The following is a 15,573-nucleotide window of genomic DNA, read 5'->3' as shown; positions in this document are numbered from 1 at the left end:
GGACAAGACACCCCGCTTGGGACTCCACACGGACAGCGGCGGCGGTAACAGTCCGTTCGGGACTCCATACTGGCGGCGGCAGCGGACGCAGGTTACCTTAAGGAGCAGCGGGACGGCAGCGGCAGCTCTCCCGGCCAGGGATAGAAGCGGGCATGTTGCAGGGCGCCGGCCGACAGGCCACTTCCGGGCACGGCGCTCCGGGGGGCGGAGCGCCGTCGTCACGGCCGGAAAACGTTACTTCCGGGTAGCGGGGACGCTTCCGGGGTAGGCCACGCCCCCTCCGACCACGGCAAGTTTAAAAGGGGCAGCCGGACAGAGGAATGGCCGCTCTCTGCAGCTGGACACTTCGTCTGTCTGCACTTCTGAGCCCAGCACTGCGCAGCTCTCTGAGCACACAGCAGCCGTCCAGCCATTCAGCCCTGCAGTTTCCTTCTGCTACGGAGAAAGCACCCGGACAGCAGCAGCACCTTCCGTCTCGGGCACCAGCAGCTGTAACAACGCCGCAGCAGTCCCTGCCACAGCACCTGCCGGGTCACCAACGCTGCGAGATCGTGTGGTGTACCCGCGTCGACTCCCGACAGCATCCAAGCGTCAGGACCAGAGGCTCCAGCTGGACCGGGGGAACCGCAGAAACAGCTGCTAGACCGGGTAAGCCCTGCCCAAGGCAGCACTTCGCGGTGTTCTCCCCTCGCCCTCCCCGTCCCCCCTGCAGGCATTCCTGTAACGGTACGTAGCTTACCCGCTACCTGGAAATTGTTGTCTGTTGCCATGTCTGACCCTAGATCAGAGGGTTCCAGCCCGGCCAAGGGGAGGATAAAGCATTACGCTTGCACTACCTGCAGCGTTATGTTTGCTTGCGGTCAAGTCGACCCCCGCTGCGCTAGATGTGCCGCGGCGCGCGCAGCTCCAGGGACCCCGGTGCCCCCCGCCGCCCCTGTGGAGCCAGGGCCCAAACCCCAATGGGCGAGGTCCCTGGCCGCTGCCGTTTCTGGCTTGGCCACATCCTCTGCGGCGATTTTACGCCGGTTAGAGCCCAGCTCAGACGCGTCCTCCTCGGAATATGCACGAGGGAGGGCACAAGAGAAGGAGGTCCCGTAGCAGCGAGGACACTCCCCATAGATCGCGCCACACCAGGAGGTCGTCTAGATCCTCCAAGTCCAGACGATACAGGGACTCTCATGGCTCTCATGGGTCCAGGGAGTCCGTGCATACTTACCACAGATCAAGGCACTCTTCACGGTCCCGGTATTCTGCGAGACCAGCCTGGGCTCGCCATGAGTCCCCTCGAGCGTCTTGCTCATGGGCGTCCCAGGACACGGCCCAAACGGCAGGCGAGGGCAGTGGGTCTGAAGACTACGACCACTCTGCAGGCTTGTCAGTTTCGGAACTAGACGAGGAACAGGTGTCGCGCCTAGCCAGTCTAATGGACGGCCTGGTAATATCCATAAGAGAAACCCTCCAAGTAACGGAGGAACCAGTGGAGACGGCTCCTTCCCTGGTGTCAATTAGACGGCAGAAGAGATCGCGACAGGTCTTCCCAGACCATCCGGATTTTTCGGAGGTCCTTAACAAGGAATGGCAGAACCCGGACAAAAAATTTAGGCAACCCGGGAAGACTTGGGAAATTACATACCCATTCCCAGGGGGTCTGAAAAAGGGTTCGGCGGTACCTCCGGTAGTTGACCCGCCAGTGTCACGACTGTCTAGAAGCACAGCACTGCCAACAGCCGAAGTAGCAATGCTGGCTAATCCTCAAGACAGGAAGCTGGATACGTTGGCAAAAACCGTGTTTCAAGCCACAGGCACTGCCTTACAGACGATTTTTGCGGCCGCATGGGTCAGTAAGGCGTCCATAGCCTGGGCCAAACAACTACGAAGAGACATTGTAGCAGGCGCTCCACCGAGTGAGTTGCTCGAACTGACAGACAACGTCATACAGGCAAGCAAGTTTGTATGCGCAGCAGAACTAGACGCAGCCAAGTTCGTTGCCCGGGCATCCGCTGCATCGGTTGTGGCAAGGAGAACTCTCTGGCTGAAAAGCTGGTCAGCAGATACAGCATCCAAGATGGCCCTAACAAAATTGCCATTCGAAGGAAACAGGCTGTTTGGACCTAAACTGGATGACATGATAAAGGACGCTACAGGCGGCAAGAGCACGTCGTTACCACAAATGCCGGCAAGAAAGGAGAAGGTTCCATTAAAAAGGAAACCGTTTTTTAGATCCTTTCGGCGTTTTTCGTCCCGTCCAGGGTCAGGGCAGTGGTCCCAGTCTACAAGAACCCCGACGGACGCAAAGAGGGGCCCCTCTTTCAAAACAAGACAAACATGGCGATCCCGACCCGGAACATCTAAAACGGCGGGATCAAAGGGCGTGGCATGAGATGCTGCCCCCACCCAGTGTCACCAGGGTGGGGGGCAGGCTCTCCCAATTTCGGGAGACATGGGGGAGGCGCGTGAGCGACAAGTGGGTGCAGGAGATTGTGACATCCGGGTACGCAATCGAATTCACGACTCTCCCACGGAATTCGTTCTGCAGCTCCAGAGTGCCTACCACCCCGGAAGGAGTAGCCAACCTACAGCAGGCAGTGCAGAACCTTCTGGCACGGGGGGTTGTGAAACCGGTACCGGGGGCACAAGAGAGGCAAGGGTTCTATTCGAATCTTTTTCTTGTACCCAAAAAGGACGGCAGAGTGAGGCCGGTTCTGGATTTAAGGAGGTTGAATCATTTCATCAGAACAAAACATTTCCGGATGGAATCAATCAGGTCCGTGGTAACCTCCATGCAACCAGGCGAATTTCTGTCCTCGATAGATATCAAGGACGCTTATCTCCATATCCCGATTCGGGAAACACATCAAAAATTTCTTCGTTTCGAAACACAGGGAAGGCATTTTCAATTTACGGCGCTGCCATTCGGCCTGTCTACCTCTCCAAGAGTTTTTACGAAGGTACTAGCAGCAGTGATGGCGCTACTCCATGCGGAAGGTATATCAGCCATCCCATACCTGGACGATATACTAATAAAGGCACCGTCGTGGGGCGGCAACATCAAAAGCCTACACGTCACGATGAAGATTCTAGAAGAATTCGGCTGGATAGTGAACCGCGAAAAATCATGCCTAATACCAACACAACGCTTGGAGTTTTTGGGCATGATATTCGACACCAGCCAGCATCGGGTCCTGCTACCCCAAGCAAAGGTAGACAAGCTCCGGCAGGGGGTCCGGTCCCTAATACAGGGGAAACCGCTAACCCTCAGACACTGCATGGCTATCCTGGGCCAGATGGTGGCAGCATTCGAGGCGGTTCCGTTCGCCCAGTTCCGGTCGAGGAAGCTACAACACTTGATATTGTCACGCTGGAATGGGTCCCGGCTGACCCTGGAACAGCGAATCCAGATAACCCCTCAAGTCCAAAGGTCACTGAAGTGGTGGCTGGAACCTGGAAGGCTTCAGGCGGGACGGCCTTTGGGCCCAAATCGTTGGATAGTAGTGACGACGGACGCCAGCCTTTCAGGTTGGGGCGGAACACTGGGGGACCAGTCTGTTCAAGGAGTGTGGTCTCAAAGAGAGACAAGGCTGCATATAAACATCCTAGAGTTGCGGGCCATCTACCTGACTCTCCGACACTTCGGGCCCAGTCTCAAGAGAAAAAATGTACGCGTCCAGACGGACAACAACACAGCGGTGGCCTATGTCAACCGGCAAGGGGGAACACGGAGCGCGTCGGTAATGAGCGAGGTAGCAGGCATACTAACGTGGGAGAAGCATCTGAGATCGATTTCCGCAGTCTACATTCCCTGAATAGAAAACTGGGTGGTGGATTATCTAAGCCGGGAAACAGTGGATCCCGGCGAATGGGGGCTGCACCCAGAAGTTTTTCGGACGATATGCCTGAAATGGGGCACACCAGACGTGGACCTCATGGCGTCCCGACTAAACTACAAACTACGCCCATTTGTGTCTCAAGCGCGGGATCCACAAGCAGCGACAACGGATGCGCTGACCATTTCGTGGGGGGAGTACAAGCTCCTATACGTATTTCCACCAATCCCTCTCATACCGAGGATCCTAGGGAAAATCAAGCAGGAAGGGCGACCAGCGATATTAATAGCGCCAGACTGGCTAAGAAGAAGCTGGTACGCGACTATCATAGAAATGCTGTTCGACACACCGTGGCATCTTCCGGAACAAAGAGACCTGCTATCCCAGGGACCTTTTCTACACCCGAATTCCAAGTCTCTGCATTTGACGGCTTGGCCGTTGAGACCGAGGTGTTGAGGAGAAAAGGTTATTCGGAGAAGGTTATTCGGACAATGATACGGGCCAGAAAACCAGCCTCATCTGCAATTTATTATAGAGTCTGGAAGCGCTTCTTCACCTGGTGTGAGGAGAGGCGGGTACAACCGATGCAATTTTCGGTGGCCAGAATTCTTGCATTCCTACAATCGGGCCTCGAAGTAGGATTGAGGGTAGGTTCGTTAAGAGGACAGGTGTCGGCATTAACGGTACTGTTCCAAAAGCCAATCGCAAATAGGATGGCAGTACGTACATTCCTGCAAGGAGTCGCCCATACGACGCCCCCGTTTAAACCCCCGGTCCAAACTTGGGACCTTAATCTCGTGTTGGACACTATGACGGACCAGCCGTTTGAACCGCTGAAGGAAATTTCTATGCGACTACTGACCTGGAAGGTGGTATTCCTCGTCGCTATCACGTCAATCCGTAGGGTCTCGGAGCTGGCGGCCTTGTCTATACAGGTGCCATATATGACCTTCCACCAGGACAAAGCGGTACTAAGACCATCACCCGAGTTTCTACCAAAGGTATTCTCGCAGTTTCACATTAATGAAGAAATTGTCTTGCCTTCTTTTTGTCCAGATCCAGTACACAAAAAGGAAAAAATGCTGCACCACCTGGACGTAGTAAGGGCGCTGAGGATCTATGTGAAAAGAACAAAGGAGTTTCGGAAGACCGACACCCTCTTCGTTATTCCGGAGGGGACCCGAAGGGGCTTGGCAGCCTCAAAAGTCACCCTATCGAAATGGATAAGGTCCCTGATAACAGAGGCGTATCGCGCCTCAGGGCGCTCGCCGCCATTTCGGGTTACGGCCCACTCCACACGAGCGGTAGGGGCTTCCTGGGCAGTCCGTCACGGAGCCTCAGCCCTTCAGGTGTGTAAGGCAGCCACCTGGACTTCCTTACATACGTTCTCAAAATTTTATAAGGTCCACACAGCTGCATCATCTGACGCCGCTCTTGGCCGGAAGATCTTGCAGGCGGCGGTCGTTGACCGCACAGCCGAACTTTGAATACCCACCCAATATATTGTTTTCGGGACTGCTTGTGGACGTCCCATGGTCTAGGCTGTGGCCCCCAATCAGCCAATGAGGTGGCTGTAATCGGCAGTGGAGCTCAGACTGGAGAAGAACATCCACGGTGCACCATGGGAGAAGACCCGCAGTGCACCATGGGAGAAGACCAGCAGTGCACCTTGGGAAATGACGGCGGCCATCTTGGAAGAAGATTTTTATAACGTCATGAAACAGCTTCATGGTGAGTAGAAACGCTCTAAAACAGATATTTTGGTATAACTTACCGTAAAATCTCTCTCGTCGCGTTCATTAGGGGCCACAGCACCCACCCCTTGTTTATTTAGGCGGTTGCTGGAACTTCCTGTTCTTCGGTCATGGTTTGGCAGAAAATTGCGCCAAAAGTATGTTTTTTGGTATGTATAAAACATAGTATGTATAATTTTACTCCCACTGGCTTCCTACTGCTTGCAGACAGACTAATTAGCTGAGTGCCTGCAGGGGGATATAGCCAGGTGGGGAGGAGCTAACACTTTTTTGCTTAGTGTCGCCTCCTAGGGCAGTGGCTATATCCCCATGGTCTAGGCTGTGGCCCCCAATGAACGCGACGAGAAAGAGATTTTACGGTAAGTTATACCAAAATATCTGTTTTAGAGCGTTTCTACTCACCATGAAGCTGTTTCATGAAGTTATAAAAATCTTCTTCCAAGATGGCCGCCGTCATTTCCCAAGGTGCACCGCTGGTCTTCTCCCATGGTGCACTGCGGGTCTTCTCCCATGGTGCACCGTGGATGTTCTTCTCCAGTCTGAGCTCCACTGCCGATTACAGCCACCTCATTGGCTGATCGGCACCATGTGACGGGGGTGGAGCTACGTGATGTCGCTGAGAAGGGGGAGGAGCCAGGACGCAGCTCGTGAGCCCGGACCCTCCAGAAGAGGATTCCTCTCTGCGCAAGCGCGACTGTTGCGGAGACCAGAGGATAAGTTTGATCGTCACCATGGAGACGGGGACGCCAGCACCGAAGGGGGTAAGTGTCTTACTTCTGTATGGCCAATATTTAATGCACCATGTATATTACAAAGTGCATTAATATGGCCATACAGAAGTGCTTAACCCCACTTGCTGTCGCGGGACAACCCCTTTAAGCTGTTCCTCTGTTATTGCTCCTAGAAATGTATCCATAAAGTGACAGTGGGTGTTAACAGTTGGCGCTGTGAGTCTACATGGTCGGACACTGGCCAATCAGTCTTCAGAGTATCAGATTGCATGGTGACACACAGAGGAATAGCAACACCCAGTTGTTAGTTCATTCATAAACGTCTCCAGAAACAATGCAGAGTAAAGATAAATGCTGTGGGAAAACAAGTATTTACAAGAACAGACCTAGATGGAGAGCGGCCAGGACCGCCTTAAGACAGATGTGGCATCATAAAGTCCTAAGATTCTTTGTTTCAGCAGTTGGATTTGTCAACTATTTTACCTTAGGTGACCTGGGTTGGATCTCTGCCTGTGTTCATATCTTCCCTTCAGGCATAGCGAAATAAAAGGTTAACTTTATCTTATCACTCAGCTGTGTAATGCTGCTTTTACACTGAATGATCCTGAAGGAGAATCATTTGCACGAGTGACGGATCTGGCGACGTCATTACCCACCTGTTTAGACAGGCAGATACATCGTTGAGAATCGTTCACTTCTCGTTCAGAGAACGAGCCAACAATGATAATTATAAAGCGAAAAGTACGGTACTTTTATTTTTTATTTCAGCAGGGTTGTTCAGTCGTTCAGTTCACTATACCGGTGAATGAGAACAACTGAACGATTGATGTTTAAACCGAACAGTTAGCAAATGAGCAAAAAATGAGTTTTATGGCTGCATGAAATGAATGATATGCGAACGAACTATTGTTCATCTTTTAATCGTTGGCCGTGTTTACGCTGAATGATGATCATTAATTTTCACTCGCTGGAGTGATTAAGTTTGGATCTTTATCGCCACCTACTGTTTATAACAGATTCCTCAGCTTTAGCATCTTTTTGCTAAGACCGTATTACGGTAGTCACTGCCAGATCAACAGGAAATAGTTCTACCTGTACGCTGGAGAGAGAGACCATCACTACTTCACCTCATGGGTTGTATCTATAAATGAGACTCCTCTGTCACACCTGAATCTCGGCACCAGCTGACATGTATTAAATGGAAGATGATATGTTTGCTTTGTGTTTCTAGGGTGGACCGATATCTTGTGGCTTACTAGACTTTTAACTATTTTTCCATCTTTTCTTTCAGTCTGATCTTGTTGATCAGAGTATATTTAATTTTATCCCCGAAGGGGAGCATTCGGACATATATAAAATCCTGTCAACACGCATGGTGGAAAGTGCTTCTTTGGGTTCAGATTATCTGAAAAGTAAGTGCTTTCCTATTCTGTTTGTTGTCTACACTTAGGGTTTTACTAGTTTAGGGCTTATTTAGACGACTGTATATCGGCTGGGTTTTCACGCCCGGCCGATATACGGTGTCCTTGTCTGCAGGGGGAGGAGGATGGAAGAGCCAGGAGCAGGAACTGAGCTCCCGCCCCTCTCCGCCCCTTGCCTCTATTTGCAACAGGAGGGGGCGAAGCTAAGTACCGCCACTTAGCTCCGCCCCCGCCCCACCCCTCCCATTGCAAATAGTGGGAAGGGGCGGGAGCTCAGTTCCTGCTCCTGGCTATTCCATCTGCCGTCCCCCGTCCCCGTCCCCCGTCCCCCGCAGACAAGGACACCGTATATCGGCTCGGCGTGAAAGCCCAGCCGATATACGGTCGTCTAAAGAAGCCCTTAGTGTAGTGAGTAGAAGTTGCCATTCCCTCACCAATGCTGTAGCACATGTCTGCATGTCTCATCTCAGATAGGCCAGGTTATTGACAATCTACTATGTTGCCTAGATGCAATGTAATCTTAGTATGTTTCTATGTAGGGTTGCCCTCCCAATATCAATATACACCATAGAAACCTCTGTCAGTACACCAGTCCTAAAAGTCCTGTATGGGTGCGTTCATACATACTACGGATTTTTCGGACCGGAAAATCTGCATCAATTTCTGTACCGTTGGTGCAGATTTGTATGTAGATCCACAGCAGACTTCAACCCTTCAAATAAAAGGGCGAAATATGCTGCAGATCTACATGATGTTTGGCGAGCATCTGCATCAAAATCCACAGTGCAAAATATGCTGCAGATTTGGATGTGAATTTGCTCCAAGATCCACCATGTGTGAATACACCCCACCGGAAGTCTGTCGCATCATTTTCACAATGTAAATCAAATATACTGTAAAGTCTGGGGCAACTTGCTGCTTAAAATGTTACTTTTTATTTTCTTGAACAAAGCCCCCCCCCCCCCCCCCCCATCCACAGATGTGACCCTTGATGCGCTTCCTGCGCAGTATGCTACTGACGGGGGGACCGTCCATAAGGAGATTCATCTCTCATTTTGTTCCGGGCTGTCTCATTCTCTACCTCAAACCCTTCCCTTGGAGTATTGATTGAGATCGACAGCTCTGCCTGCTGAAGTCTAGTGTTCCAGGTATCTGTGCCATACTGAGCGATTGGGTGCCTGTTGTGTGATGTCTTCTCAGCCAGCATGTCATGAATGGTGTCACAGCACATGGGGCTGATCCTTCAGTTTGGCGCCGGTGATACATGGAACACTAGACCTCTTCAGCAGCCAGAGTGGTAGCCGTCAATCAATACTCCAAGGGATGTGTTTAATGGAAGAAGGTAGGAGATGGCCTGGACCAGAGTGAGAGGTGAACCGCTCATCGGATGCTCCACTCTTCATTAGCATACTGCACGAGAAGTGCTTCAAGACTCATATCTGTGGATGGGAGCCGGTGTTAAAGAAAATACAGGTAACATTTAATCAGCAAGAAGTCCTCCATGTTGCAGTATATTTGGTTTACATTGTGAAAATGACAGACTTCCTTTTAACACTCTCAATGCTCCAAGACCCAGTTATGTCCTGGTTTGGAGAGGAGGATCAGGAGCCGATCCCACTCAATACAATGTGAGTGCCGGCTATTTCTCACAGCTGACACCCTCTAAATGGCCCAGCCTTCTGAAAGCTGCCAGGGCTGGCATACCAGATTACCTACAAAAAGGTATGCCTTAGGCTGGAGTCACATGAACGTATATCTGCTCGGTTTTCACGCCGAGCCAATATACGTCGTCCTCATCTTCCGGAGGGGGGGAGGATGGAAGAGCCAGGAGCAGGAACTAAGCTCCCGCCCCCTCTCTGCCTCTCCACCCCCTCTCCGCCCCTCTGCACTATTTGCAATAAAAGGGGGCAGGGCTAAGTTCCAAGAATTAGCCCGCCCCGTCCCGCCTCTCCCCATTGCAAATAGTGCAGAGGGGCAGAGAGGGGGCGGGAGCTCAGAGCACTGCTCCTGGCTCTTCCAGCCTCCCCCTCCTGCAGAGAGAGACGACGTATATTGGCTTGGCATGAAAACCGAGCCGATATACGGTCGTCTGCATCCAGCCTTAGAATCACGTGGAGCTTATCAGATTGCGGTATAATGAAATGATCAAACAATCACATATTAAAGTCCCTTATGGGGACTACAAAAAGAATGTTGTAAAAATTAGTTTTAAAAAGTTAAAAAAAATAAATAAATAAGTTTAAAAAAAACTTTTCCAGTAGTTTTAAAATGAAGGAAAACAAATTACACCCAAAACACAATTAGTATCGCTGCGTCCAATCTATTAAAGTAACGCAATATTAATCCCTTGTGGTGAAGGTCGTTCATCCTTAACTGGTTAGAGATTTCACACTAATGACATTTATCCTCTATTCTCAGGATAGGGAAAAAAATACTAGATTGCTGTTGGTCTGACCCCTTGGGACTCCCAGCAACCCTGACATCTGCACTCAGTTCCTTATGTGAATAGAGCCGTGGTGTGCAGGGGTCTCTGCTGCTCAGTTCACTTCTATGGGATGGAGGAAGTTCTCAGCAATCTTCCTCCATCCCATAGAAGTAAGTGAATAGAGGGGTTGTCACACCTGCATGCCATTGCTCTGTTCACATGGTGAACTCCGGATGTGCAGATCTCAGGGTTGCTGGGGGTCTCTTTTGAATCCCCAGTGATCCGACATGTGTCACTTATTCTGTGGATAAGGTCATAAATGTCATTACTGGGAAACCTCTTTTAAGGCCCATTTACACTGAAAGATGATCGCTCAAAAATCGCTCAAACGATAGTCTGAGTGACTGTTTTGAGCGATCATCTTTGCATAAACTTTAAGGTAGCTAATTAGCTACTTAAGAGTTAAATGCAGACAAAGAGGGACAATGCGGATAACTTCCAGAATAGCAGCTGCTTTGTATATGCAAACAGCTGCTTTGTTCTTGGAGCTGTCCGCTGGTATCCTGCTTAGCTGATAATGCCGAGAACAGCAGGAGCTGCCTTGTTCTTGGAGCTATAACTGAGAGTTCCATGTGGGATACCAGCTGAAAGAATGCTATCAGCTGGTATCCCGCTGAGAACTCAATGCACGGCTCTGATAAGGCTCATCACTGACTTTTGGCTCGCTTGCTAAAAGTCAACGATGAACGAATAGTGCACGAACAGTGCCCGATGGCCGCCTGTTTAGACACAACGATTATTGCTCAAAAGATGGCTTTTGTAAGAAGTCTTTGTAAGATATTGTACGATCTGCCTTTCAAGCCATTTTATGTCTTATTTTCTTTCAGCAAAAAATGAACTTGAATTCTGTTGCCACATGTTACGGGGAACAGTGGACCCAAAAGAACCGGCCACGTATGAATTTGTAAAATGCATCGGGAATTTCAAGTCTTTAAACAATGGTAATTTGCACTAGAATATAGGCAACCTAAACACATAGTTTACAATGCATAGATCCAGTCTTGATACATTGCTGTCTGCTTCTTACTAAGAAGACCGTTGTAACCAGAGCTTCACGTTACAAGTTACGTTTTCTGCAGACAATCCATTCTCAAAGTGGAACCGTCTTGACAGTCAGCAAGTTATCACTTAGAGAGTTTTGGGCAGCCATTGGTTTCCCCTGCATCGCTATCTAATGTTAAAGCAGTTGTCCGACTGCTAAAAGATTTGCTGCAGGAAGCGTATAGCTCTGTACGTTGTGCAGTGGTCTGAGTTGGGATCACAGGCAGAGTCCTGTGGGGTTCAGCCTATAGTACAAACCCGGGTCACTGTGCAATGTACAGAGCTGTAAACTTCCTGCAGCAAAACATCTAGAAGTTGGACAATCCCTTTACATGTTACTCAAATGAGTGAGGGATGCTCAGTCCGCTATGGATGATGTTGCGCCCAGAGCACGGCACCACTGCTTTTTGCTGTTCATATGTTCTGGTGTGCAAGATTTTCTATGGAAAAGACTGAAAGGTGTGATACATTGGAACTCTAACAGTATTGTGCAGAAGTTATGAGATTTTATACTGAACCAGATCTTTAAACAATTCTTTCTGCTTTATTTTAGTGCCGAACTCGACACATAATGGCTTTGATGGGGCATTACAGAGGCCGCTCAGGCCCACGTATGAAGAGCGAGTGTGCTTTGTAGCTACCGTACGGCTGGCTACACCTCAGTTCATTAAGGTATGTTGTCTTTAGGGTTTACATTAATCAAGTTCTTGGAGTCCTGTATGTATGCCACCAGGGTCAGAAGTGGTGTCGTGTCTACTTAAGGAGAGCACCCAAAAGGGGTGTGGGGACACCTAGGGGGTGAGTGGATCAGGGGAGGGTATAGTCTCTCCCCAAGGAGAGCACCCAGAAGGGGTGTGGGGACACCTAAAAGCTAATGGGCCCCTCACAGACTAAGCCATAAATCTACTGCATTCTGATGAGGGGCAAGCACCCCGAAACAGTCTGTCTATGCATGGTTTCTGGCTTGGTTTAATATTCCCAATCATTGATGGCTTGTTATAAGGTCTCTTTGAATTGAAGAAATGCTGCCATCCAATAAATGGCGCTGTAGAGGTATTTTTCAATCTTTCTGATTTGTATGCCACCGGATATGGCTAATCTATAGGACAGAAAGAGTCTGTAAAGAAACATGTTTATTTCTCGTCTGAGACATTGGGGGGGGACAGCTGAAGACTGGGTATTAGTTACTGTCAAAAATGGAGTTACTTGGAAACAATCGCAAGCTTCCAACCTTAGTGTCAGTGTCAGGACCCTTAGACTTGAGCTTGTCTCTTGTCTCTTGTCCTGGAATGCGGCCTTTTTGATAGCGGTCACCTCCATCTGCCAGGCTTCTGAGCTCTCAGCCTTGTTGGCCAATCCTCCGTTCTCCATCTTCCATCAGTACAAGGTGGTCCTGTGTCTTGTTTCCTCCTTTCTTACCTAAGCTGGTGTCAGACTTCTACATCAATGAAGACATTGTCTAACCTTCGTTCTGTCCCTCTTCCGCTCATCTGAGGGAACTTGCTGTCCACAAATTTGATTTTAGTTCAAGCCTTTCGAATCTACCTTTGTGACGTCCGTGCTCAGGCATTCCTATTCTTTTTTTCTAATCCCAAATGGTCTGAGACGTGGACTTGTGGCTTCTAAAGCTGTCATATCACATTGGATCAGGTCAGCGGTGGCTTATTGTGCCATGAGAAGAGAGCTTCTCTTCTGTGGTAATGCACTTTCTACTTGGCCAGTGGGCACCTCTTGGGCGGTACGGATCAGTGCTGCCGCTTTTCAATTGTGTAAGGCCACCACATGGGCCAATACCCACTTTTTCAAAGTTCTACCAAGCGCACACTTTTATGTCTGCTGATCCGCATTCACCCTTTTATGCTCTTCCTCAGCCCCCTTGGGCTGCTCTGGAACGTCCCACGTTCTGCAGCTGTGTCCCCCAATGACGTGGACGAGAAAATGAGATTTTAAACTTTTCTTGTCGCATTCACTGGAGGACGCAGCACCTGCTCAGCTTGATTCTAAGGAGTTTTTGATATCTACCTCCTTGGAGCGCTCTCCAGGGAGTTGCACACGGTTCTAAGCTGCATTACAGTTTTAATGTTTCAAATTGACCGTTTTAACTTTTTTTTTTTTTTTTTTTTTTACAACTTTGCTGCTCCTACTGCTTGCATAGAAGCTGATTAACTCGGTGCCTGCAGGGAGGTGTCCTTGGTAGGAGGAACTACCAATGATGTAATTTGAGCGATACTCGTTGCATGTAAATGCTACCATTGTTTGCTTTTTGGACGAACGATGATTTTTAGTTCAGCATAAAAACAATCTTTCCGCAGGCCAGCTGATGGCAGGGACTGCACACTGTGTTCTCCACAGGAGCACTGATGACATTGCTTTCAGTTGCTGTCCCATGGGAGAACAGGGGGGCTGTATGCAGATAACACACCACCTGCTGTGGGAGCCTCATTTACTTGCAAATGAAGCTAATAAGCTACTAATGGGAACTAGTGCCCATTGGAAGCTTATGCAAAATGATCACTCAAACTGTCAATCAAGCTATCTTTTGAACACATTTTGAGCGATCATCTTTGCATGTAAATGGCTTAACACTTTTTTGCTTGGTGTCCGCCTCCTAGTGGCATTAACTATACCCACAGTCTACAGCTGTGTCCCTCAATGAGCGTGATGACAGAGATTTTACAGTAAGTTTAAAAATCTTGTTTTTTTGGATGCATGTGAAGGTGATTACCCCTTTAACTATAAAACAGGCCTTGCTTTTAAATGTTTTTTGATGCAGATAGTTAGTTGTTTTTCTGTCCTTAACACCAGGAAATGTGCACCGTGGAGGAACCTAATGAGGAGTTCACATCAAGGCACAGCTTGGAATGGAAGTTCCTCTTCCTAGACCACAGGTAGGTGAAGAGCCTGTGAGTGGCTGTAGTGCAGAGTGAGTTACGCTTTTGGTGCTTAGGAGCTCTCACTAAATCTGCTTGGGCAGTGTATTAGTTAGAAAGGTGTATACGGTTTCTGGTGATACTACCTCTTCAGCGAGCCTTGATATCTGCAGCCTTTTTTCACTGCAGAGCCTGATGTAAGACAAGTGCGTCTTGGCTCTTACCTAATAAGATTAATCTGACTACAAGCACTTCTAAGCTGATATTCAATATAGAACATGTTTTCATTTTTAAGAATTCTTGTTTAGATGCTATATCAAGTGATTTGATCCATTCTGTAATAATGATATTTTAACATTAAATACCACTGAAGACTCTTTATCTAGAGGCACGTTCAATGGGTAAATCATATCTCTAACTTAACTTGGATGATTAGTTGAGAACTGCTCTGGGGCGGGGTCGGAGGGGACGGAGGTTACTGCAGCCCTTTATTTCCTCCCTGCCGAGAGAGACAGAGACAAGACTAGAATAACTTGAATTCTTTCCTACTCGAACCCAATTTCTAAGCTGTTTCTGTTAAGGGAACTTGCATGATGTATGAGCATGTATAATGATCACATTGCTGATGTCTGCTTTCTTTTGTCACCTTGCTTTAGGGCTCCTCCAATAATTGGATATTTGCCTTTTGAGGTGCTGGGCACTTCAGGCTATGATTACTATCATGTGGATGACTTGGAAAATCTTGCAAAATGCCATGAACATTGTAGGTGGTTTGGTACTTTGTATTGATCATCTTGTGATTGTTTTGACTAATCTGAAACTGGAGCAGGAGTTTATTGCCTTTTTAATGACTTAATCGTACCATGTTAATGGCCCTTATTTCTCAAAATTCACTCAAAAGAAAAAAATTGAACGATAATCGTCCTGTGTAAAAGAAATGTTTACTATTTGTTCAATTCTCGTTCAGTCGGCATAAAAAACATCGCTGGATCGCAGGATTTTTGCTCGGTGTAAATGCTCCTCACTCAGCACTTTACTTAGAAGGTGAAGCGCTGAGCAAGAAGCCCGTGATCCAGTGGTGTTCTCTTCCTGTCTGAACGCTCTCCACGAGCGCTAACGACCTTAGCAATGACGTCCGTGCTTGTGCTGTCATTTAGACGACTCTCATCCCGTCTGAATGGAACATAACAGTAAGGGTACTTTTAGTCTGGACTAAAGGGCTCGGTCAAACAAGTGTTTTTTTTTGGGGGGGGGGGGGTTTGTGTGCCCATGTGCACAAAAAAAAAGAGCTCCACAGATGTGCAAAATACGCATGACCGAAGCTCCGTGCTTTTTTTTTTTTTCTTTATTACATGTGCCCAAAATAGTGTGTACAGGCCTTCAACTGTTCACTGGAGCAGCTGTGCTTGTAGAAGTGCAGCTGCTCCACGAAGGTCTCTCATCACTG

General features: G+C 48.7%; 1 protein-coding gene across 2 annotated transcripts in view; it reads left to right on the top strand.

The window, feature by feature from the left end:
• CLOCK (clock circadian regulator) overlaps positions 1–15,573 on the top strand; it is a 111,809-nt gene that overhangs the window by 55,761 nt on the left and 40,475 nt on the right. For both annotated transcript variants that reach the window (XM_066573356.1, XM_066573355.1), the window contains exons 8-12: positions 7,601–7,721; positions 11,043–11,156; positions 11,810–11,928; positions 14,062–14,144; positions 14,783–14,889. In XM_066573356.1, the coding sequence (XP_066429453.1) occupies positions 7,601–7,721; positions 11,043–11,156; positions 11,810–11,928; positions 14,062–14,144; positions 14,783–14,889 (544 nt within the window). The remainder of the gene's footprint in view (positions 1–7,600; positions 7,722–11,042; positions 11,157–11,809; positions 11,929–14,061; positions 14,145–14,782; positions 14,890–15,573) is intronic.

Source organism: Eleutherodactylus coqui, chromosome 7, assembly GCF_035609145.1.
Source record: "Eleutherodactylus coqui strain aEleCoq1 chromosome 7, aEleCoq1.hap1, whole genome shotgun sequence".
In the NCBI taxonomy this organism is placed as follows: Eukaryota; Metazoa; Chordata; class Amphibia; order Anura; family Eleutherodactylidae; genus Eleutherodactylus; species Eleutherodactylus coqui.
The sequence above is the reverse complement of the archived record's forward strand: the minus strand, read 5'-3'. Positions and strand labels throughout refer to the sequence as shown.